We start from the raw sequence: 26,778 nt of genomic DNA on the forward strand, positions 1-26,778 counted from the left end.
CAGTATGTGAAATATGTCTGTTGTTTGTAAAATGTTAGAGCTGATGATAAATAATTTAATAGCAGAGCATTTAGAAATATATAACATGATCAAACAGAGTCAGCATGACTTCATGAAGGACAAATCATGCCTGACAAATTTACTACAATTCTTTGGGGAAGTAACAAGCAGGATAGATTAAGGGGAAGCAGTGAATGTAATATTTTTGGATTTTCAGAAGGTATTTGATAAGGTACCATGCATTTAGCAGCTTAATAAGAAAAGAACCCATGGTTGGAGGCAGCATGTTAGCATGGATAGTCTCCAAGGGGATATATACAGGTTAAATAAGAGGGCAAAATACTTGGAATGTGGGAAATGGTGAGGTTATATATTTTGGCAGGAAGAATAGAGGAGCTGAATATAACTTACTTACCGAAAGACTATAGAAAGCTACTGACCAAAGGGATTTGACAGTCCCCTTGCGTGAATCACAAAAAACTAACATTCCAAGGTTCAGCAGGTATTAGCGAAGGCAAATGTATGTTGGCCTTTAGTTCAAAGGGAATGCATAAAAAAGTAGGGAGGTTTTGCTAAAACTTGACAAGGCAGTAGTAAGACTCTGGCTGGAATACTGTCAACAGTTTTGGGCCACTTACCTAAAGAAAAATATATTGGCATTGGAGGCAGTCCAGGAAAGGTTCACTAGACTAACCCTGAGTACAGAGGGCCTGTTTTATGAGGAGAGATTGAGTAGGTTTGGCCTGTACCCACTGGAATTTAGAAGAACAAGAGGTGAGGCTGTTTCCCCTTGTGGTCTAGGGGGCATAATCTCAGAATAAGGGGTTGCATATTTAAGGCAGAGATGAGGAAGAATTTCTTCTCTCAAAGAGTTGTGAATCTATAGAATTCTTCACCACAGAGGGCTGTCATGGCTGTGTCATTAAGTATATTCAAGGCATATATGACAGATTTTTAATTAATAAGGAAATCAAGAATTATGGAGAAAAATCAGGAAAGTGAAGTTGAAGATTATCAGATCAGATATGATCTCGTTGAATGAAAGAGCAGAAATGATACGCTGAATGCCCGGCCTCTCCTCCAGGCTAGGTAGATTAGCAATGGGAAGATGGAGGGTTACAGGGATAGGGTGGGGGGAGGGTGGGTCTGGATGAGATGTTGCTCAGAAGGTCAGTGTGGACTCAGTGGGCCAACCAGCCTGCTTCTAAACTGTAGGGATTCTATGATCTACTGGACAACGTAGGTCAGTGAGCATATTTACAACAAAATATGATATCTGGCGTGTAACTGTGAGTAAATTTTACATTAATAAAGGCATCTTTAATCCAACAGTATTTGAAATCATTATTTAAACAAGAAAAATATCATGGAATTGTTATCATTGCTCAAAACGTAGCTGGTTGCTGAAATTGGACTTAGGGGACCACAGTAAAATTTGGGTATTCAAGGGATGAGATTTAAATGGATCTAAACATCATTATCCTTGACTTCCTAAATTGGGAAAGTAAAACTAAATACTTGAACAAACATGACGCTTTTACAAGGAGGTTGGGTGAGTACACAAAGAAGAAAGGAATAAAAGGATATGCGGACGAAATGGGATGGGAGTGGGGAGATTGTATGGAACATGAATACAAGCATCGATGAGTTGGGCCAAGTGGCCTGTTACTCTACTACAATCCATAAAATTATTGTCGGAACTTAATAGGCCTATCACAGAAACAATTTCTAAATATGCACTTTGAGGAATAAATCGCAGGTTATGATTGATGTCTCATGAAAATGGGCTAGTAAATAGAGTGGTCTCATGAAAATGGGCTAGTAAATAGAGTCATGGAGTCATACAGCACGGAAACAGACCCTTCGGTCCAACTCGTCCATGCCGACCAAGTTTCACAAACTAAACTAGCCCCACTTGCCTGCATTTGGCCTATATCCCTTTAAACCTTGCCTATTCATGTACCTGTCCAAATGTCTTTTAAATATTGTAACGGTACCTGCATCTAGCACTTCCTCTGGCAGTCACCCATAAACCTCCTACACTCCAGTGAAAAAACTCCCAGTCTATCCTTAGAACTCAGACCCTTGTGTCCCAGTAACATCTGATAATTTTTTTCTGAACTCTGTCCAATTTAATAATATCCTTCCCATAGCAGGGCAACCAGAACTGTACATAGTACTCCAGAAGTGGCTTCACTGATGTCCTGTACAACTGCAAAGTGATGCCCCAAATCTGACACTCAATGGTCTGAGCAATGAAGACAAGTGTGCAAAAGGCCTTCTTAACCACCCTGACTACCTGTGATACAACTTTCAAAGAACTATGTACCTGAACATCTAGGTCTTTTTGTTCAACAACACTGTCTCATTGCAACATTTCCTTTCAGCCATTTCAACATCAAACTCAAGACAGACATCAAAAGGAGGTGCCCGTTAACAAGCATATCAGATTTGCTCACCCTTTCCACTTGCCCCTCTTTGTGTTTCAGCTTGAAGACCTTCAGCTTAGGCAGAGAGACTTCCGCATAGTTTTTTTCCTCAAAACCTTCCAGCAAGACTCCATGAAAAGCAAGCCGACAGGTATTGGCATGGATATCAGTGTCGAGCTTGGATCCTATAACCAGGCACAGCTTGGGGCATGTCACTGGTTTCTCAAACTCCAACAGGGCCCACTGCTGCCTGGGTACTTTGCTTCCATCTGCTTGGCTTTTATCAACACCAACATCCTTGGCCTGTGATAGGTATTCTTCCTGATAGAGGTATTCTCTGTCAAAGAGAAAACAATCCATCACAGGCTCACTGTCAAAATCCTCAAAGGCAGGACTGAAGAATGTCACCCTTCCCATGACCGTTTCGTGGCCAACCGTAATATGGAACTTTGCTTTGGTGTGGACCGATCCTTTGTAATAAGGTATTTTCTTCACGGAGATTATGGCAGCATACAAGGTACACAGGGACTCTGGGGCACAGACCACGCCTCGCTCAAGCTGTTTAGGGTCAAACTGAGTGACACAGATTCCTACTCGGTCACCTTGGATGGCAGTGCACACTGGCTGACGGAACATTTGCATGGTCTTGACCTTCCGACTGACCTACAAAGACAAAAACCAAGAAAAAAAATGAGCAAAAGAAGATTGAAAAAAAAGGCAGAAACTCAGTGAAGTTAAATTCCTGAAGGAAATATTATCACAAAACCCTTAGGCCACTGGGGCATATAAATTATGCATGCTTATCCTCAGTGCGCTGAAACACAAAAGCCATTTACTTGCTCGACTATGATTAATATTGTACAAACGCTGGATCCTTGGCTTCTAATAAAAAGATGACCATTTTTAGAACTTGCATGTTATTACTCCAGGCTTTGAAATCAAATGCCACATCTCGCCTGCCTGTCCTATTATAATACAGGATATGACAGGACAGGAGATCTATATTCGTAAACACATGGTAGCAAGAGCCAGACAGAGGCAGAAGTCTCTGAATTTATTGAAAAAGATTCCACTAGATGAAGAACTGATTTAAAAACCAGCAATGTAAAAAAAAACTGTAAAAAGGTTTTGCTTTATATCATCCATTCATGGAATGTGGTTATCACCCCTAGTTGCCCTTTAGAAGGTGGTGGTGAGCTGCCTTCTTGAACAGCTGCACTCCATGTGGGAAACTAAAAAAAACAAAAATTAAGAGCGTATAAGCAAGAAGGACATATCAATGTTCCATGTCCAGTTTTGCTCTTCTGATCCAGAAGGCTGGAATATAGTATCCATAATCCTCCTCTACTTCCTCAAATCTGTGTATGAGCCAAGGTATTGAGTGCTAATAGGGCCACAATTGCTCAACATTCCACTCCCACCTTGAGTTAAATAAAAGTAGTGCCGGAAATATGCAGCAGACCTGGCAATCACTGTGTAGCGAGAAAGTTTTTACAATTCCAGTTGAATACAACCTTTTTAACTGAGTAGACCGTTCGTCCCCACCATTTTGGCTCAGGGCAATGAGGTCAAAGTTGAAACACCATCTGTTACTCTGTTATTACTAGCTATCTCAACATTGACTGAGAAAGTAATTATTCAAATCTGCACAGCTCAGCAAAACAGTTGTATTCCAACTGAGTTACAAGAGAAGCTACAAAGAATACCGAATAATACTTCTATTCACAAAGGCTGTTGCGAAAATCACTTTGAACTATTAGGAACATGTCAGGAATTCAAGTGTCACCCCATCTACCACCTTCAACATTGACTCCCTTCACAACTATTGTACATTGAAAACAGTGTGTACCAGCTACAAGATGCGCAGCAATAAATAACCAAGACTCATTTGAGAGCACCTTCAAAACCTGTGACCATTACCAATTAAAAGGACAAGGTCAGGACGCATAAGAACACAACATCCTGCAAGTTCTTCACCAAGTTACACCTCCAACACACATCATTCCTTCACTGTCTCTGGGTCAAAATTGTGGAACTCATGTCCCAACAGCACCATGGATATACTTAAAGCCTTCCCTCCACCATAAAGTCAGAAGTGGGGATGTTCACCGATGATTGCACAATGTTCAACACCATTCACGACTCCTCAGATACTGAAGCAATCTCTGTTCAGGTCAGAGGCTAGGAATACTGTGATGAGTAACTCATCTTTTCATTCCCCAAAGCCTGTCCACCATCTACAAGGCACAAGTCAGGAGCGTGATGGAATACTCCCCACTTGCCTGGATGGGGGCAGCTCCAACAACACTAAGAAGCTTGACACCATCCAGGTCAATGCAGCCCACTTGACAGGCACCACATCCACAAACATCCAATCACTCCACGACCAGTGCTCAGTAGCAGCAGTGTATACTATCTACGAGGTACAATGCAGAAATTCATCAAAGATCCTTAGGCAGCACCTTCCAAACCCACAACCACTTCTATCAAAAAGAAAAGGGCAGCAGATACATGGAAATACCAATACCTGCAAGTTCCCCTCCAAGCCACTCACCATCCTGACTTGGAAACGTATCATTGTCACTGGATCAAAATTATGGAATTCCCTCCATAATAGCATTGTAGGTCAACCAATAGCACATGGACTGTAGTGGTTCAAAAAGGCAGATCACCGCCACTTTGTCAAGAGCAACTAGGGATGGGCAATAAATGCCCATATTCCACAAATGAATAAAATAAAATATATCGGATCAGAGCTACACAAGAAAGCAGCTCATCACTGTATTCTCCAGGGTAATTATGGATGGGCTATAAATGCTGGCATAGACAGTAATGCTCACGTACTCTGAATGTCAATTTAGATTGGATATGGCATACATTGGTGAAGCAATGGATGTCTTACATTCTTCTAAGTGTTGCAATGATTGTAAAACATGGATACCAAATTTTACCATCCAACATCTGATTTTTATGCCTGGGACCTAACAAGGGTTAAAATTTTTTTTAAAAAGGAGAAAACACTAACTTCAGCTGGCTATAGTAGTCACCAAATCAGTTTGAGTCAGACTGATGAAACCAATAATACCAGATAAACAAAGACAGTCTTAGCAGAAATTAACATTTTACTAAAAGGCACTGAAACTCAGTCAGGTGTAAAGATCCACTTTTCCCCCATTTTTGATTTACATATTTTCTACAGGCTTCACATATAAAGATGAAATTCACCTGCAGATGACCCACTTGAAAAGCATGGGAATTCACAAAGGAATTGTATTTCAGAGATACATCTTTTGGGTAGAATGGAAAAGAAAACAAGATGGATTTGTAAAGAACCTGAAGGCTCTCACACTCTCCCAGTTTTCTTCTCAACGTCTCAAAAACTAGCACCCGCGATAAGACAAACTGGAGAAATATTCACCAATTGAGAACTCAAGGATTCTTTAAAATTCTCTACCACATAAGACACAAGACATCAACTAAACAGCTATGGTCTTGATTCAACTATAACAATTCAAGGATTTGAAGAACTTTTCAAATTATATATTCTTTATCTTCCTACTGCACTAAACGTGCTCCCTTTTTTTTAATCTTTCTACATGTATTAGCACATGTTTGATGTCACATTTTATTTTCTTTTCATAAGTAATAAAATGCCCCTTTCTTTCAATCAAGAAAACCTTGTACCTGGCTCCTTAATTTTAACTGGAGATATGTTCTAGCCGAAGCGTGATACAGCTATATCCTAAAAAAACATTTAAAATATTTGGTGTGAGAAAACCGATTGCGTCTTAAAAATAGGGGAGCGGATTCACCACTGCTCACCTAACCCTAACAGATTCCTGACTCTTTGCAGACTAAAAGGAACTTGACACTATTCAAAAGTTTACACATTCTCCTGTTTTAATTTTACCCGGATAAAAACACTGGCACAGGTTGTGACCTGACATCATTTCTGAGGTGTTGGAATCTCACATGGAAATTATTTTTCAACAAGTATTGTACAAGAATGATTAACCTATTGTTATAGCACAGGCAGGCATGTTAGTGTGTACATGTAATGAGGTTGTCAGGTATTGCTTCCATTATTATCACTCAAATACTTGCTGCTGTCTAGAGTAGACCACTGCATTACTTACAAATTATGACGAAGTGAAAATCCCAAGTAACTGACTTACATTTTATGGAAATCTGTACAATAAAGTTCTGAGGTCTGTGAAAATTATGAATGGGAACACCAAAAAAACTGAAATGGCTTCCCTACTTCCTTGAACAAAGAGTAAGCAGGGTACAATAATACTTTATGACATTAAACAGGAAATACAGATGTTAGAAACACATCAGTTTCTGCAGGTTATTAGAATTACGAGAAAATATAGGGAGAACAAAAGAGGAACAGAGAATGATGTGAGGAAAATAGACAAGAAAAAAAGGACAGAGGAATTGCATAAATGACAGATCAAGGAGGAAGTGATAAAAAGGAAAGCAGGGAGGCAGACAAGAGGAGGACAGGAGGAGGTGAGACAGGCGGAAAGCGAACAGCATAAATAAACAACAAAGACAGAAACAAAGAGGGAGGAAAGAAAGGTCAAAACAAGCAATGGAAGAAACAGCTGACCAAAAGAAAGGCAGGGAGACAAGAAGGAAAGGAAATGAGGAAGAAAGAAGAGGGAAGAATGAATGAAACAAAAAATAATAAATGCAGAAAGCAACAGCAAGAAATGGAAGGAAGATTTAGACAAGAAGTTATATTGAGCTTCATCATATAATAATTATCACAACTATTTGTATATACGTTTGTGAGTATAATGACTCAGCCTTTCACTGAGGAATTAGTTTTGGAATATATGCAGGAAAACAAATGTTCAAGATCCTTTTTAACACCTACTGTATATTAAAATATGGAATCTTCAAATGATTATTTTAATATCAAAATGCAATCACTCTAACATTGTTAATGAAACCCTGCAATAATGCAGAATCCAGAGTGCCTTAGAACTAGAAGGACCTTCTGAGCACTAGAATACAATATTTACTTCAGAGGACTTACAGTAATCTGTCAGGGGTCCAATTTTATACAGTGAAATACTAATTGTATGAAGCATTTCAAGGATTCACAAATTAAAAATCAAACAGAGGGCTAGTTACCCAGGTGAGGGCTTAAAGGATCTATCTCCTTTTAACTGACGTTCTAAGTACAGGAAAGGTCAGGTCACAACCTGCCAGTGTTTTGGAGTCACAGCATGGAGTCATTCAGAAACAACAAAAATCAATTTGCAGATTAAATGTAGATGGGTAAATGCGTTCAATCTTTTCCATATGTAGTAATGATAATCAATGGAGCTAAGCACTTGTGTGGTCATATTTCTTTTCAATTTAAGGGAAGTTTAAACATGGGATAATCAGTCATTTCAAAATTACACCCTGGTACACTCCACATTTAACTGTGAGGAGATAATTACTTGTTCAATGTATGAAGCACACATTTGCAAGGAGATCACAATGGTGTTCAAACTTAACTGACATGTGAAGCACAAATTCATTAACAACAATTCGCATTTACATTGCTTCCTTAAACAGCATGTGCCAAGCTGTTTCACAGCAGTAACTATGAAAAGAAACTGGATACTAAGTCATATAAAAGAGATTAAGATAGATGAATGAAAGCTTGGTCAAAGAGGTAGATTTTCAGAAGCAAAAACAGAAATTCCTGGAAAAGGTCTGCAGGTCTGGCAGCGTTTTAGAAGCAAAAACAGAAATTCTTGGAAAAGCTCAGCAGGGCGGTATCATGGAGAGAATCAGAGGTAACGTTTCGGGTTCAGTGACACTTCTTCAGAACTCATGGGAGCTAAAAGGGTGTCCACAGATGCTGCCAGACCCGCTGAGCTTTAGCAGCAGTTTCTGCTTTTGTTTCTGATTTCCAGCATCAGCACTTTTATTTTAGATGTGCAGAAGCATCTTGAACAGAATATAGAGGTAAACAGGTGGGAAGGTTTCAAGCAGGAATTCCAAAGATCAGAGCCTAGACAGCAAAAGGTATGGCTGCCAACGATGGAGTGGTTTACATTTGGGATTTGCAAGAATCCAGAATTAGAGAAATCAAGGCAAATTACCAACTTTCTGACAAAGATTACAAACTCAGCTGAAATCTAACTCAAAAACACTCTACATACAACACTTTTGGTAATATATTCTTTCATGGGATATGAGAGTCACTGGCTTAGACAGCAATTAGAACCGATCACTAATTCCAATTGACAAGGTGGTAGTGAACTGCCCTCTTCAAATGCTGCAGTCCATTTAGTGTAGGAACACCTACAATACTGATGTGGGAAGGATGGAGGGGTGGGTGGGGGGTAGAGAGAGAAAGAGAGAGAGAGAGATCCACGATTTTGACTACTTGACAGTGGACGGACAGCGATACAATTCCAAGTCAGAATGGTCAAGGTTTTAAGACCATAAGATACAGTAACAGAAATTAGGCCATTCAGCCCATTGAGTCTGCTCCACCATTCAATCTTGGCTGATAAGTTTCTCAACCCCATTGTCCCGCTTTCTCGCCATAACCCTTGATCCCCTTGATAATCAAGAACCTATCTATCTCCGTTTTAAATACACTCAATGACCTGGCCTCCACAGCCTTCTGTAGCAATGAATTCCATAGAGTCACCACTCTCTGGCTGAAGAAGTTTCTCCTTATCTTTGTTCTAAAAGGTCTTGCCTTTACTCTAAGGCTGTGCCCTCGGGTCCTAGTCTCTCCTACCAATGGAAGCATCTTCCCAACATCCACTCTGTCCAGGCTATTCAGTATTCTGTAAGTTTCAATTAGATCCCCCTCATCCTTCTAAACTCCATCGAATATAGACCCAGAGTCCTCAATCATTCCTCATATGTTAAGCCTTTCATTCCTGGGATCATTCTCGTGAACTTCCTCTGGACCCGCTCCAGGACCAGTACATCTTTCCTGAGGTATGGGGCCCAAAATTATGCATAATACTCTAAACATGGTCTGACCAGAGCCTTATAAAGCCTCAAAGTATATCCCTGTTTTTACATTCCAGTCCTCTCAAAATAAATGCCAACATTGTATTTACCTTCCTAAATATCGACTCAACCAGCAAGTTTACCTTAAGATAATCCTAGATGAGAACACCCAAGTCCCTTTGCAATTCAGATTTCTGGAGTTTCTTCCCATTTATACAATAATCCATGTCTCTAATTCTCCCACCAAAGTGCATAACTTCACACTTTCCCATGTTGTACTCCATCTGCCACTTCTTTGCCCACTCTCCCAACCTGTCCAAATCCTTCTGCAGCCTCCCCACCTCCTCAGTACTGCCTGTCCCTCCACCTATCTTTGTCTCATCTACAAACTTAGCCCTCAGTTCCTTCATCTAGATCATTAATATATAAAGTGAAAAGTTGTGGTCTCAACGCTGACCCTTGCGGAATACCACTGGTCACTAGTTGCCATCCTGAGAAGGACCCTTTTATCCCAACACACTGGCTGTCTGCCAGAAAGCCAATCTTCTATCCATGCTAGTACCTTGCCTCTAACACCTTGGACCCTTATCTTACTCAACAGCTTCCTGTGCGGCACCTTGTCAAAGGCCTTCTGGAAGTAGATAACATTCATTGGCTCTCCTTTGTCTAACCTGCTTATTACTTCCTCAAAGAGTTCTAACAGATTTGTCAGGAATGACTCCCGTTAATGAAACCATACTGACTTTGCCCCATGCACTTCCAAGGATTCAGAAATCTCATCCTTCACAATTGACTCCAAAATCTTACCCACGACCTGTAATTTCCCATCTTTTGCCTTACTCCCTTCTTAAACAAGGAGGTTATATTACTGATTTTTGGTCCTCTGGGACCCTCCTGACTCCAGCGATTCCTGAAAAATCACACTAACATCTCCACTATCTCTTCAGCTATCTCCTTCAGAACTCTGGGGTGTAGTCCATCTGGTCCAGGTAATTTATCCACATTCAGTCCTTTCAGTTTTTCTAGCACCTTCTCCTTGGTGATGGTTACCATACTCACCTCTGCTCTGCCCAACCGCCCCCACCGACTCTCTTGAATTTTTGGGATATTACTCGTGTCTTCTACCATGAAGACTGACGCAAAGTACTTATTCAGTTCCTAAGCCATTTCTTTGTTTCCCATTACTACTTCTCCAGCATCATTTTCCAGCAGTTCAATGCCCAGTTCTGCATCACTTTTGCCCTTTATATATCTAAATAAACTCCTTCAATCTTCTTTTATATTACTGGCTATGTTACGCTCATATTTAATCTTCTCTTTCCTTATTTCTTTTTTTATTGTCGTCTGTTGGATTTGTAGGCTTTCCAATCCTCTGGTTTCCCACTGTCCTTTGTCACATTCTATGCTTTCTCTTTTGCTTTTATGCTGTCCCTGACTTCCTTTGTCAGCCATGGTTGCCTCATCCTCCCTTTAGCATACTTCTTTTCCCTAGGGATGAACTTTTGCTGTGTCTCCCAAATTACTCCCAGAAACTCCTGCCATTGCTGTTCCATTGTCTTTCCTGCTAGGCTCCTCTCCCAGTCATTTCTGCTCAGCTCCTCCCTCATGCCTCTGTAGTTGTCTTGATTCAACTGTAATACCATTACTCTGATTCCATCTTCTCCTTCTCAATTGCAGAGTAAATTCTATCATGTTATGGTCACTGCCTTCTAAAGGTTCCTTCACCTTAAGCTCCTTTATCAAGTCTGCCTCATTGCATATCACTAAATCCAGTATTGCCTGTTCCCTAGAGGACTCCACCACAAGCTGCTCCAAAAAGCCATTTCATAAACATTCCACAAACTCCTTTTCTTGCAATCCACTACCGACCTGATCTTCCCAGTCCACCTGCATATTGACATCCCCCATGATCACTGTAACCTTGCCTTTCTTACACTCCTTTTCTATCTCCTGGTGTATCTTGTGCCCCATAACATGACAACTGCGGCTTGCACATACCTCCCATTATGGTTTTTTCATGTTTGCAGTTCGTCAATTTTACCCACACAGATTCTACATCATCTGACCCTACTTTGTTTCTTGCTATTGATTTAATTTCATTTCTTACTAACAAGGCAACCCTGACCTTTCTGCCCATCTGCCTGCCTTTTTGATATTTAACTCCCAGTCCTGATTCCCATGCAGGCATGTCTCCGTGATGCCCACCACATCATATCTGCCAATTTCTATCTGCGCCACAAGCTCATTTACCTTATGTTGTATACTGCATGCATTGAGATATACACCTCCAGGCCTGCACTTACTGCCCCTCTTATCATTGTCACTAGTTTCTCCAGTGCGTTTGAGGTTTGATTCCTAACCCTTTCCAAACACTCTGTCCTATTTTGTGTTCTTGAGACTTTAATAACCTCTCCCGGATTCTCCTTTCTTTTCATATTTTTCTATGCAGTTGAATCCATCCCCACAAATGTTAACCTACTGCTTTGTTTCCCTTTGGCCATTATACTTCTTGAATTTTTATCCTTCCCTTCTCCTCTCACTTTCTAGTTTAAAGTCCTGCTGACCAGCCTATTTACCCTTTTCGCTCGAACATTGGTCCCAGCTCGCTTCAGGTGGAGACTGTCCCAATGGTACAGATCCCTCCTGTTCCAATACTGATGCAGGTACCCCATGAAAAGAAGCCCCTCTTTCCCGTACCATTCTTTTAGCCACGTGTTTACTTCCCTTATTCTCATGTTTCTATGCCAAATTGCACATGGCTCGGGCAGTAATTCGGAGATTATAACCCTTGAGGACCTGTACTTTAATTTAGTTCCTAGTTCCTGATCCTAGACCTGCCTATGTTGTTTGTCCCCCTGGACCACAACACCTGGATCATCCCCCTCCCTCTCCATATCCTTTCAAACCAGTCAGAGATGTCCCTCCCCTTGGCACCGGGTAGGTAACATACCATGCGGGACTCTTTGATCCTGCTTGCAAAGGATTCTAACTATTCCCCTAATTATGGAATCCCCTACAACTACCACTTGTCTTTTTGCTCCCCCACTTTCCACACAGGGAGCAAGTACCTCGTTCTTGTTGGACAAGGCCAAGAGGTGAGGCTCCTCTGTTCCTGAATGCAGGATCCCTTTACCTGCCTCACTTACAGTCAAACCCTGCTGTCCCTGGTCACTGACCGAATTTGTGGTACTTAATCTACCAGATTTGACCCATGCTGAAACAGAGTGAACAGGTAACTCTCCTCCTCCTGAATGTGCTGCAGCGTCTGAAGCTCGGACTCCAGCTCACCAACTCTGAGCCACAGTTCCTCCAGCAACCAACAGTTTCTGCTGATGTGGTCACTGCAGCTCGCAAAGGGATCAGCCACCTCCCACATCACACAGCTACAGCACATCACCTGCCCAGCCATCTCTACGTAGTTAATTAATTTATTAGTTAGTTGATCTCTGGTTAGTTAATTATTTATTAATTCGTTTTGCAGTGTTTGTTTCAATTCTAGGACCAATTTCTCACCAGCCAATCAGATGACAGCCCTTCTGTGATGTGACCTTTTACCAGTTACCGCGAGGTAAGTTAAATTTATACCAACCAGGCTGCAGATGCTCCTCCCTCTGACCGTGCTCCCTGGAAACAAGGCGGCGAATTCCTCAGGTAAGTTATATTTATATTGCCGTACCCCGGATGCTCCTCCCGCTGACTCCACTCCTGGGAGCAAGGGTATCTGACATGTGGTGGCGTTTCTGTGCATCTGCTGCTTTTGACCTTTCAGATGGAAGACATGATGGTTTTGGCAGGCGCTGTCAAAGGAGCTTTGGTGAGTTATTGCAATACAATTTGGAATTGGTTTACACTGCTGTTGCAAGTCGGTGGTAGAGGGCATGAATTTCTAAGATGATGACTGGGACGCCAGTCAAGTGGATATCATCAAGCTTCCCCCACACTCCTGACTTGTGCCTTGTAGATGGCGGGCAGTATGTGGGGAGTCAGAAGGTGAGTTACTTGCTGCAGTATTCCCAGCCCCTCATCTGCTCTTTTATATGGCTGGTCCAGTTCTGTTCTTGGTCAATGGTAATCCCTGGAAGGTGGTTGGGAGCGGGAGGGGGGAGAGAAGTCAAAGGACTGCCCCTGCAATTGCCTGGGATAACTGAACAACAAAACTCTTTTGGCAAAGGTTTTAAAGGTTACATAAAATAGGCAGGTGGATGATCTTCAATACAAATCAGGGGTAACCTAATTGTGTTGCTGCAACAGGCTTGAAAGGATGAATGGCCTCCTCTGCTCCTATGATTTCAAATGGAGAACAGGGGCATTGCAATCAGAAAGGTGGGACTGGAAGATGGAACAATAAAACTCCGTAGAGCAGATAGTTCCTAAAAGGACAATGCAGGATCACTCAGTGCTTGTAACCTGATCTGTGCTTGTAAGCTCACTAGGGAAACCTGCACTCGCTTGAAGGCTTGTTTCAATCAAAGAATTATTTAAAAAGCTCAACCTGGTTAATACTTTAATTTGTAAAATGGAAACCAGACAAAGTGGTATAAATCCTCCCCTGGTGGTAACCTGTCACCTCATAAGATGACAGTTTGTGCTGTAGTGACCAACTCTGTTCAGCATGGCCTGGTGTGTCTCAGGAGCCCCGTTCTGGCATGCCAGTCTCTGCTGCAGAAGACCAGAGGCCGAAAAGGAGCTCGATTCACTAACCACGGTTTTCTGGCGTGTCTCCTGTCAGCCAGCTGAGCCTTTCATTTCTGCATTTCTTCCAATGCCCTTCCAATTAGCTAGCCTAACAGTGGTCCTAGCCTATAATGCTGTCTCCTACTCATCAGTATCATGTACACTATCTTCACACCTTCTCGAGTAAATATGAACAATCAGGACCTTATGACCAATGGTCGGTTTGCTGTTCAGAAGGTATTTGGGTATATAGCACTCATCGACCCATTGAATGCAGCTAAATGTGTCTTTAACCTAGCATTCAGTGTACACTGAGAGTATCAGTATGTTCCAGGACTGCTCAGTTGATAACCTTGTCCTGCCAAGAGATGCTGAGGATATGCCTGACACAGGGAAAGTGGAAGCTCTTCAGCATTATGCCCTGCCTAGCATATGGTGTCGAGGTTTCTTACAATCCTCCAGTAGATAAATAGGAAGTTTCACACTGAGTTCTTGCTGTCACCCTTTTCAATTTTATATTTTTAGGGTTAAAGTAGCATTTCAGGTCTGAAATATAGTATCACCTTAAAGCTGAGCAGATTGTCAATGCAAAATCAGGGGAACAAAGGTTACCAAAGGCAATGGATGAAGAGAGATCAGGCTACAAATTGACGCCAATGCCTCCCTGTTAAGATTTTGGCTTCTAAAGTTCATTGATGCTTTCAAGAGTCCATACATCAATTCTTTTCAGAAGAAGTTTTTTTTATTATTTCAGATATTCAGCATCTGCAGTATTTTACTTTTGTACTCCTGGCTAATCGTAAAATCAACTCATTACCCAAGTCAACAAATTCAACTCAAACAAAATTAGACAAAGACAAATAAGGCGATGTTAGGACAGATATAAGAACATGGGAACTAGGAGCAGGAGTAGGCCATTCAGCCCCTATGGCCTGCTCCACCATATGACACAATCATGGCTGATCTCATCCTGGCCTCAATTCCACTTTCCTGCCAGCTCTCCATTAACCCTTCAACCAATTACTAATTAAAAAGCTGTCTGTCTTCTTAAATTTCTCAGTGTCCCACATAGTCAAAAGGTAAGTTAAAGGAGAGTCACAATGGAAGAAAGATACATGGAGAAGTGGAAAGAGTTAAGAAGGGAATTCTAGAGTTTTGAGCCACGGCAGTTGAACAGCCATCAATGTGGAGCAATTAAAATTTGGTAAGTTAAAGAGATTGGAAATAAACCAGTGGAGACAGAAATGATAAAATCATGAGAAACAGCAGGAAAATACCATGGTCCCTTGGGCCTGCTCTGATAGTCAGTACAATCATGGCCAATTCTCTCCCTCAACTCCACTTTCCAGCCCAATCCCAGCATCCATTCTTTTCATGAGAGATTAAAAATATGTCCAAGTCAATCTTCAACATACTCAGCAATTGATTATAAACAACTCTCTGGAGTAGAGAATTCTGAAGATTCACAACACTCTGTGAAAGAATTTCTCCTCAATTTAGACCTGAATAATTGACCCCTCATCCTAAGACTAAGAGTCCATTTAGGCTCTCCAACCAGAGAAAACCCACATCCAGGATCTAACTTGTAAAGCCCCTTTTATCATCTTTCGTGTTTGAGTAAGTTCACATTTCATTCTTCTAAACTCCAGACAGCATAGGTCAAATTCATTCAGCCTTTCATTCCAAGTCACATCTACAAAGCAAATCCATCCTCCATGAAATAGGAAGGCCAAAATTGCCACAGAACTCTAGGTCTGGTCTCACCAAAGGTCTTTACAAGTGTACAAAGATGCTTTCTTATTCTTGTTCTCCAAGCTCCTTGCACTAAAGCCCAATATCCTGCCTGCCTGCCTTCCTAATTGCTTGATGTACTTGCATATTCTTGTATGAATACACCCAAGTCTTCCCAAAAAACCTGTGTAAATTTCGAGCCTTTTTGAATATATTCTGCTTTTCTTACTATCAAAGTGAATAACATCCATTTCCCCATTTTATACTACACTTGCCACCTTGTTGTTAACTCACAACTTCTCTGTGTTCTCCTCATTGCATATTTACAGTATTCACCTCACTTTACCTCATCAGGTAATTTGAATACATTACTCTGGGCCTCTTCATTGAAGTCACTAATATGGGTAGTAAATTCCTGATAGTAAATAGTCCCCCCATCAAATTTTGCAGAGGGTTGTGTCACTGAAGGAGATACAAAGATAGAGGGAGGTGCAGCCATATTGGGATTAGAAAATAAGTTTGGCATTTTAATATCAAGATGTTGTTTGAATGGGAGTCAACATATTACCCATTCAGCACAGGGGCAATAGGTAAATGGAGGGCAATAGAGATTTGGATAAAGAGATAACAAAGTGTGGGGCTGGAGGAACACAGCAGGCCAGGCAGCATCAGAGGAACAGGAAAGCTGACGTATTGGGTCAGGACCCTTGATCAGAAAAAAAGAATGTCAAAAAAAATTTTTCTCCTCGACACGAACCCAAGATCATGGGTGAGGTCATCTTCATGGGTACAGAACTTGGCCATCAGTTTCTGCTCGGTGATTCTGCGACGTGTATCTTGAAGGCCCCCTTAGAGGATGCTTACCTGAAGGTCGGAGGCTTAATATCCTTGACCGCTGAAATGCTCCCCGACTGGGAGGGACCATTCTGTAATCTTGGGTTCATGTCGTGCAACATGTAACCCTACCATACTGTTCTGTATTTGTAAAATCTTCCTTACTGTTCTGTTTTGACACCATCAGCTTGATAGCTTGTTATGATCTCTCTAGCTTAACTAATTTGTACAGTTTTGGATTACTTGTTACTTTGATTGACCCTCAGCATGCGACTCTTACACCTATCATGTTATTCCAGTCATTTGGTTTGTCTCCAGCACCACCTTATTTTTAATTTTTTGTAATTATCTCTCTGCCTCAATTAATCAGATCATAGGTCATCCTTTCACTTGCTATTCAGCTGTTGTCACTTTACTCACACTGTCTGGCACTTTTGATCACCTGCAAAGATTCATCATTCAGCCTGTAGACACTGCACTCACACCATTTGTATGATATTTTGATCTCTCTGCCTATAAATTCTGCGCCTATTTGCTTCTCCCTCACTTCACCTGACAAAGCAGCAGTGCTCAGAAAGCTTGTGATTTCAAATTAACCTGTTGGACTATAAGCTGGTGTCACCTGATTTCTGACTTTGTCCATGCCAGTCCAACACCGGCACCTCCACATGGATTTATGGCTGTCAGGAGTGTGACTGTTTTGCTATTGTTTTGGAGTTCAGCTGGTATTTAGCCTGTGAAGAGATAAGACCCCCATACTTAGCCTTTACCGCCTTTCAAGGAAACTCTCGAGGATCCCACGAGAAATGAAAAACTGAAATAGCCATATGCCTTAAAGGCTTCAAGAAAACCTCCTCTCAACATTCTGAACGAACTGCATCTGAAGAGATCCCACAGAGACAATCGCTGGTGTCTGTTGACAATTGTCTGTAACTAACAATCCACCTACGAGTACAAAGATCCCAGACTGAAACCAATCTGGATCATTCTATGTCCATCATTTTATTCTATAGCTGGTTTGGCCAATGTGTTTTTTCTTCTCCAAAGTTAATCCCTGCAACAAAAGTTTCCTTATTTTTCTTTAACTGATGTGCGTGTGCATATGCCCGTGTATTGGTAATGTTTGGAAGGGTAAATATTTATAATTTCATCTTTCAAACTGTGTTAGTTCATTTTTGTTGAATATGTTTTGTTATAACAAATTAATAATTTTGTTTATTAAGGAAACCTATTTGATGGACTATTCAGTCAGAATCTAATTTAGATAAATTATATAACTAACCATATCAGGAATTGGGCAAAATATTTAAACAGATTTTATTCTTCTCATTCTCCTTGGAACAGAGAAGACTTAAGAGGTGACCTCATTGAAGTGCTCAAAATTATGAACATATTTTGTAGGGTAAAGATGGATATTCTGTTGATATGCCAATAGGGGTCACAGTTTCAAGATGGTCAGCAAGAGACCTAGGAGTGAGATGAAGAGAAACTTCTTTACTCAGAGTTGTTAGGGTTTGGAATTCACTGTGAGGGAGAGTGATTCAGGAGGATTCCTTAAGAGGTTGCAAAAGAGAGCAAGTGATTAATTTAGAGGGCTATGAAGGCAGGTCTGGAAAGTGGGACTGGCTGGGTAGCTCTTTTGGGAGCCGGTACAGACATGATGGGTCAAATGATCTCCTTCTGTATTGTATCATTCTACGATTTAATCACTAGTAGAGTGAAGGATCGAGAGAAATGCAGGGCACTGCAGCAACCACAGTAATGATAATGATCTGGAGACAATAAAAGAGGCTTTCAGCAGAAGATGAACTCAGGCAGCCATCAAGTCAGGAAACATGGTGGAGATGGAATTAGCCTGTTTTCGCGATGCTGCTCAGAAATTCATCTTGGAGTCATATCCCACACCAGTATTGTGCACAGTCGTCAGGTTTAATCACAAACAGTTAGCTGCCAGGGACAAACACAGAGTCAGCGGCTAGTGAAAAGAGTTTGGATTAAGAAACTAAGGCAATGCTTTCAGTCTTACAAGTGTTTAATCAGAGGTAATTTCTGTTCATTCAGTACTGGAGTCTGATAAGCAGTCAGATAAGTTAGCAACAGCTGAGGAGTTGAGGTGTTGAGGTTAGAGCTGGGTGTCATCACCATACATGTTGAAACTGCTGCTATACATTCAGATGATGCCTCAAAAGGGAAAGGCATCATTGCATAGATTACAGCAGTACAGACTGGGGACTTGGACCAAATTAGGGATCTCTTCTTCTGAACACAACACACCTGAATTCACCAAGAAACATTTTTTGAGAAAGGATAATGGTGATATGTTAGTATCTAAACTGAAATATTGTTTTTTTTAAACATTCAACTGTCACTACACAAGCATTACAGATGTTTAAAATGCACTTGGATGTTTTGGTCTTTACTCGCATCATTCTGCCAAGCCAGTAAAAGACAAAACCATGGAAACGATAAGGCTACTTAGGCGATCATGACTGTGATGATGTTTGTTCTGTGTAGTCAAAGAGAAGACTAAGGTCAAATGGAGTGGCTTGATAGGGGAGATGCTTTGATTGAGGTGAAGAGACCAGAATTAGGGAGAAGCATCTTTACCCAGTGAGTGGTGAGAACATACAACTCACTGTCACATGAAAATATTGAATCAAACAAAATAGAACTATTTAAAGGAAAAACTAAATAATCACATTAGGGAGAAACGATTTGAAAATATATTAAAGGAATTGGATGAAGTAGAGTGGGAGGAGGCTTGCATGGACCATAAAGACCAGCATCGTCCTATTGGGCCAATGGGTCTGTTTTCGAGTTGAGGTACTTGTAATTACTTTTAGTTTGTAACTGGATGTCTCCCTGCTACTGACTCACGGATGCTCTGAAAACCTGTCCTAGTTTCAATACTGCTATTACTCCTCCCTTAACTTTTGCCCCGTGAAGAATGGAGTCCCAGTTTTCTAACCTTCAAATCGAATATTAGCCAGGTGCCAGATCTTCAAGTGGAATTCTAGATTTTGATTGTCAGTGGGTTATTTAACCATGAAGGAATGTCCACAGCAGTTCCTTGTGGTCAATCACTGTTCACACATGTACACATTAGGAACAACTGGGGAATGACGAGGAGGGGTTTGAACCGGCTGATTTTTCACACACTTTATGGAAAAGGAAATTGCATATGTTCTTAATTGCATTCAATTTGTACATCCATACGGAAAGGACAGAAATGGGTGGAAGTGGTGGACAGCTCTTTAAGAGATCCAGAGTAGGGAAGACAGGCGAATGATATCCTTCTGTGATGAGACTGGAGGCTTGAGGTTGTCTGTCTCCACAGGATGAGATCAGCTAAGACCAACACCAAACACAAACTAAATTGCAATTTTTCTACCCATGCAGCTTATTTCTATATTGAAGTTAATGCAATGTTGTTAACATTGTCAAGAAATATATTTCACAAATTAAGGAATTTAAATTGACATAATTCACATCAGCAAACATGTAACACCATATTTTACAAAGTAATGTTTAGGGGAGGAAAGACAAAGAGCAAATTAACGTAACAATACTACAATTGGGAAATGCCAAGTTCAGTGGGCTAGAAACCATAGAGTCATTGAGTTGTACAGTGCAGAAACAGAGCCTTCGGTCCAACTCGTCCATGCCGACCAGATATCCTAAATAAATCTAGTCCCATTTTCCAGCATTTGGCCCATATCCCTCTAAACCCTTTCTATTCATATACCCATCCAGATGTCTTTTAAATGATCTAATTGTACCAGCCTCCACCACTTCCTCTGGCAGCTCATTCCATACACGCACCACCCTCTGTGTGAAAAAGTTGCCCCTTAGGTCTCTTTTAAATCTGTCCCAGATAATTTAAAATCAAGTCAGAAAATTCTGGAAATACTCATGCAGCACCTGAGGAGGAAGACAGTTATGTTGGTAATAATTCTTGGAAGGATATAGCTTTGGTAACTGGAATCCAACATTGGTGAGCAAAACTGTAATGGAAGAATGAGCTGTCATTAAAGCGATGGCACAATTGCTAGTTGCAGTACATTTCCAGCAAGTGGAAAGGTAGAACAAACAAAGCCAGAGCTCACTGTCTGCGTCATCCAGGAAGGCAAAGAGAAACAGAAGCAGGAATAAGACCATTCGACCCCTGATCCTGTTTAGCCATTCATTATCATCATAGCCGATCACTGAGCTCAATACACTAATCCTGCACTCCCCCCCCATTTCCCATGCTCTCTTTAGCCACAAGAACTATATCCACTTTCTTCTTGAAAACACAATGTTTTGGCCTCAACCACTTTCTGTGGAAGGTGTCAGGTTGTTAATACCAGGCAGAATATGCAACCCTTTGGTGATACAGCGGCAGTGTGCCTACCTCTGCACCAGGAAGCCCAGGTTCAAGCAGCGCCTGCTTCAGAGGTGTGTCTGAACAGACTGATTTACATTCTCTGAAACCATCAGACTGGAAGTGACAAAAGAAACCAGGGAGTTAAAGGGTTTGAGAAATGCCTGGCAGCTAGCATTAAAAGGAACCGAAGGTCTTCTGTGAGTATTTAAATTATTAAATGGTAGAGATTAAGACTGGGGACAATTAGGAGCCAAAAAAGAGGATTTACACTTGGAGGCAGACAGCATGGCTGAGATAATAAATGAGGGCTTTACTGGTATCTTTACCGAGGAAGTCAATGTTTCCAAACCCAAAGTAAAAGGAGAGTTAGTTGAGACACTGGATGGGCTAAAAATGGATAAAGAGGTATCAAAAAGGTTGGCTATACTTAAAATTGATAAATAACCAGGACAAAATTGGATGCATTCAAGAATGCTGAGGGAAATAAGAGGGGAAACTGTTGAGGTACTAGTCATAATCATCCTTAGAAAAAGGTTAGTGCCAGAGGACTACAGAATTGTCAATGTTATACCATTGTTCAACTGAAAAGGATGCAGGGACAAGTTTAATAAATACAGGGAAGTTAGTTTATTGTTGGTGGTAGGAAAGCTTCAGAGACAATAATTTAGGACAACATTAACAGTCAAGTGAACAAGTGTGGACTAATTATGACAAGCCAGCAAGAATAAGTTAAAGAAAAATCATGTTTAACTAATAAAAATAAACTTGTTTGATTTCTTTAATAGGTAACAGAAAGGATGTTTAATGAGACTAATGCAGTTGAAGTGACATACATGATGGATTTCCAAAATGTTCTGATCAAAAATTGCCACATAATACATTTGCCAATGAGGTTGAATCCCATGGGATAAAAATGACATGGCACATTGGATACAAAGATGGCCGACTGACAGTAAACAGATAGTAAATGGATGAAAACGTAGACAGGTGGGTTAGTAAGTTTGCAGACAATACAAAGATCGGTTGAGTTGTGGATAGTGTAGAAGGTTGTCAAAGGATACAGTGGGATATAGATCTGTTGCAGATTTGGGCGGAGAAATGGCAAACAGTTCAATCCATGTGTCAGGTGGGGCACTTTGGGAGATCAAAAGTTAAGGAAAAGTATACAGTTAATGGCAAGACCCTGAACAGCACTGATGTGCAGAGGGATCTTGGGGTTCAGGTCCCTGAAAGTGGCCACGCAAGTAGTTAGAGTGGTAAAGAAGCATATGGCATGCTTGCCTTTACTGATTGGGGGACTGAGTACAAGAGTCAGGATGTCATGTTGAAGCTTTATAAGACTTTGGTTAGGCCACACATAGAATACTGTGTTCAATTCTGGTCACCACATTACAGGAAGGATGTGGAGGCTTTGGAGAGGGTACAGAAGAGATCTACCTGGATACTGCCTGGATTAGCAAGTATGACCTATAAGGGGTGGGGGCTAGAAAAACTCAGGTTGTTTTCTCTCGACAGTGGAGGCTGAGGAGAGACTTGATAGAAGTCTATAAAATTATGAGATGTATAGATAGGGTTGACTGTCAGAATCTTTTTCCCAGAGTTGAAATGTCTAATAGTAGGGGGCATGTATTTAAGGTGAGGGAATAAGTTCAAAGGAGATTTGAGGGGCACTTCTTTTTTAGAAAGAGAGTGGTAGGAGTCTGGAACACACTGCCAGAGGTGGTCGCGGAGGCAGATACAATAGGGGCATTTAAGGGACTTTTAGATAAGCACATAAATACGCAAGGAATGGAGAGATATGGACCAAGGGCAGGCAAAAGGAATTATCGTAATTTGGCATCATGCTCGGCACAACATCATCATGGACTGAAGGGCCTGTTCCTGTGCTGTGCCTATGTTCTATGTAATGGTGAATGGTTTTGAGGAAGGGTCACCGGACCTGAAATGTTAACTCTACTTCTCATCACAGATACTACCAGACCTGCTGAGCAATTTCTATTTTCGTTTTGGATTTCCAGAATCCACAATTCTTTAAGTTTTTATTTAGTAATGGTGAATGGCTGCTTTCAGACTGGAGGAAGGTTCCCCTGCACTAGAACCAGTGCTTTTCTAGATCCAGATGAAGACCTGGACTTGAGTGTACCAGACATGGTTTCAAAATCTTCAGATGACTCAAAAGTTAAAATATTATGTTATAGATTGTAACGATAGTGTTAGATCACAAAAGGGCAAACACAGGCTGATGGAATCAGCTTGGCAGATGAAGTTTAATGCAGATAAGTGTAACATGACATATTTTTGTATGAAAAATGAAGAGAGGCAATATAAAATGAATGACACAATCAAAAGGGAATAAAGAAGCAGAGGGTTATGTTAAAGATTCTAAGTTGAGTAAGTGGTAAAAAGGAATAAAGGATTTTGAGCTCCACAAATAAATGCAGAATACAAAAGCAAAACATTAGTTCAGCCACTATTAACATATTGTGTCTAATTCTGGGCACCACATTGTAGAAAAGATGTGAATGCTTGAGCGTGACTGCAGAATAGATTTTCATAAATGGCTCCAAACGTGAGTTAAATTGATGAATCGGAGAAGCTGGGATTTTCCCCTTTAAAAGAAGATTGAGTGGAGATTTAATTGAGATGCTTAAAAACGTGAGTTGTCCAGAGAGTTGAGAACCTGAGAACACTAATTTAGTATGTTTGGCAAAATAACTCACGATAATGAGGTAAAATGTTACTCAGACTGTATTTGCTGACAGGATAGTAAAGATGCGGCCTTGACCAATACCTTTGCATTCTCAATAGCCACCGTAGAGGTCCCGGAGGACTGGCTAGTAGCTAATGTTATTTCTCTGTTCAAGAAGGGAAGTAGGGTAATCTGGGAAACTACAGACTTACATTGGATCTTACATTGGTGGTTGGGAAGCAGTTGGAGAGAATTCTTAGGGATAGAATTTATGCACATTTGGAAAGGCATGGCCTAATTAGATTCAGTCAGCATGGCTTTGTGCAGGGCAGGGTCACATCTTACTAACTTCTTGGTGCTGTGGTGCCAGTGTTGGACTGGGTTGGACAAAGTCAAAAATCACAACACCAGGTTATAGTCCAACTGGTTTATTTGAAAACACTAGCTGAAGGAGCAATGCTCCGAAAGCTAGTCTTTTCAAATAAGCCTGTTGGGCTATAACCTGGTGTCCTGTGATTTTTAACTTGATCCATACTGGGACCTCTGCTGTTTGTGATATATTTAAATGACTTGGATGAAAATGCAGATGGGTGGCTACTAAGTTTGCGGGCAATACAAAGATCGGTGAAGTTGAGGATAGTGTAGAAGGTTCTCAAAGGATACAGCAGGATATAGATCAGTTGCAGATATGGGCGGAGAAATGGCATATGCAGTTTAATTCGGGTAAGTGTGAGGTACTGCATTTTGGGAGATCAAATGTTAAGGAAAAGTATACAATTAATGACAAGACCCTGAACAGCATTGACGTACAGAAGGATCTTGGGGTTCAAGTCCAATAGCTCCCTGAAATTGGCCACGCAAGTAGATAGGTTGGTAAAGAAGGCGTATGGGATGCTTGCTTTTATTAGTCGGGAAACTGAATACAACAGTCAAGATAACAAGGTGTACAGCTGGATGAATACAACAGTCAAGATAACAAGGTGTACAGCTGGATGAACACAACAGTCAAGATAACAAGGTGTACAGCTGGATGAACACAGCAGGCCAAGCAGCATCAGAGGAGCAGGAAAGCTGACGTTTCGGGTCTAGACCCTTTTCTGAAGAAGGGTTCTCAGATTCTCCAGCATCTGCAGTCCCTACAATCTCTGAAACAAGAGTCAAAATGTCTTGCTGCGGCTTGAAAAGACTTATGTTTTATGTTCTATAGATAAAATTGAGGCTTTTCAAAAGGAAATTGGATAAATAACTGAAGAGAGAAAGAACTGCAGAGATATGGGGAAAGGGTGTAGGAGTGCCAAATTACTATTGCAGAGAGCCAACATAGACACAGTGGGCTGAATAGCCTCCTTCTATGATGTGCCTTTCTTTGATCCCCTTTCAAGAACTTGTGCATCTTCAAAATAATGAATGACTCCTTTTAATAGATGGATTGCCATCTGGCACTTAGGGCATGGGAAGGAGTTATGAGCAGAAAGGTACAGCCCTTCAAAGTTAAAACAAGAAAATACCTTAGGAATTACCGTAAGAAGACACATTTTGTCAAAACTTACTGTCTTGTATACATCAGGACAATGTGCAAGAATACCAATTCAAGAGGTAAACCAATATACTGCATGGTAGGAGAATGCTGATTGATAAGTAAATGGATTCTGATAGGTACAGCATTGCCATGGTGAACGCACCAATTAATAATGACTGACAGTTAACTGCTAGACATTGTATAAATTTCAAACCAAACATGTTGACTCTGATTGGAAGGCAATGTCTTCAGACATGCACCAGTGAATTGTTGTTCCATAGTTTGTTCAGCTGAAATCACTGAAGTGTGTGTGCATGGTATTGTGGTTGGCAAAATGGTAGCCAATGGTTGATTAACTTTGTTGAATTCTTTGAAGATATAACAGAAGGGTATATAAGGCTAATATAACATGCACAATATATATTTAGATTGATGCAGGCCTTAGATAAAGGTATCAAGTAGCATAATGGATAGCAACCTTGTCAAGAAACAGGAACGTAGTGACCTGAACAGAAAAAAGTAGCATTTTGCATCGATCCATGTTGGGATCCCTGCAATTTACATAGACAATTAGATAAGGGAATCAAAACTAAAAATTTAAAACTTGTGAACCACACCAAATTGAGAGCGTAGTTAACACAGAGGTATAGCTCAGGCAGAGGAAGATTACGAAAAAATTATTAACGATTTTGCATAATGGGTGTGAAACGGAAGGCAATGGCCTGGTGGTATTACCGCTAGACTATTCATTATCGATGGTTTTGATTGTACTAATCACTACAAAATCTCAAAGCAATGAAACCGGACAGATCACCTGGCATCGACCGAGGCACCAGAAAAGACAACGGCAGAAACAGCTCTGTCGACCCTGCAGGGTAATCACTTATCATCTGGGGGCTAGTGCCACAATTGGGAGAGCTGTCCCACAGACTAGTCAAGCAACAGCCTGACATAGTCATACTTACGGAATCATACCTTATAGATAATGTCCCAGACACCACCATCACAAGAACACAAGAACACAAGAACTAGGAGCAGGAGTAGGCCGTCTGGCCCTTCGAGCCTGCTCTGCCATTCAATAAGATCATGGCTGATCCTTTTGTGGACTCAGATCCACTTACCCGCGTTCTCACCGTATCCCTTAATTCCTTTATTGTTCAAAAAAAATCTACCCTTTTTTTTAAAAGCGTTTACTGAAGTAGCGTCAACTACTTCACTGGGCAAGGAATTCCATAGATTAACAACCCTCTGGGTGAAGAAATTCCTTCTCAGTTCAGTCCTAAATCTGCTCCCTCTAATCTTGAAGCTATGCCCTCTTGTCCTAGCTTCACCTGCTAGTGGAAACATCCTCTCTACTTCTATCTTATCTATTCCCTTCATAATTTTATATGTTTCTATAAGATCCCCCCTCAATCTTCTGAATTCCAATGAATATAATCCCAGTCTACTCAGTCTCTCCTCATAAGTCAACCCCCTCAATTCCGGAATCAACCTAGGTGAACCTCCTTTGCACCTCCTCCAGTGCTAGTACATCCTTTCTCAAGTAAGGAGACCA

At 41.0% G+C, this 26,778-nt stretch overlaps 1 protein-coding gene across 2 annotated transcripts in view; it reads right to left on the reverse strand.

Annotated features, from left to right (window-relative positions):
• eefsec (eukaryotic elongation factor, selenocysteine-tRNA-specific) overlaps nt 1-26,778 on the reverse strand; it is a 384,301-nt gene that overhangs the window by 193,291 nt on the left and 164,232 nt on the right. For both annotated transcript variants that reach the window (XM_020530282.2, XM_048606373.1), the window contains exon 5: nt 2,460-3,092. In XM_020530282.2, coding sequence (XP_020385871.1) covers nt 2,460-3,092 — 633 coding nt within the window. The remainder of the gene's footprint in view (nt 1-2,459; nt 3,093-26,778) is intronic.

Source organism: Rhincodon typus, chromosome 16 (genome assembly GCF_021869965.1).
Source record: "Rhincodon typus isolate 14 chromosome 16, sRhiTyp1.1, whole genome shotgun sequence".
Lineage (NCBI taxonomy): Eukaryota > Metazoa > Chordata > Chondrichthyes > Orectolobiformes > Rhincodontidae > Rhincodon > Rhincodon typus.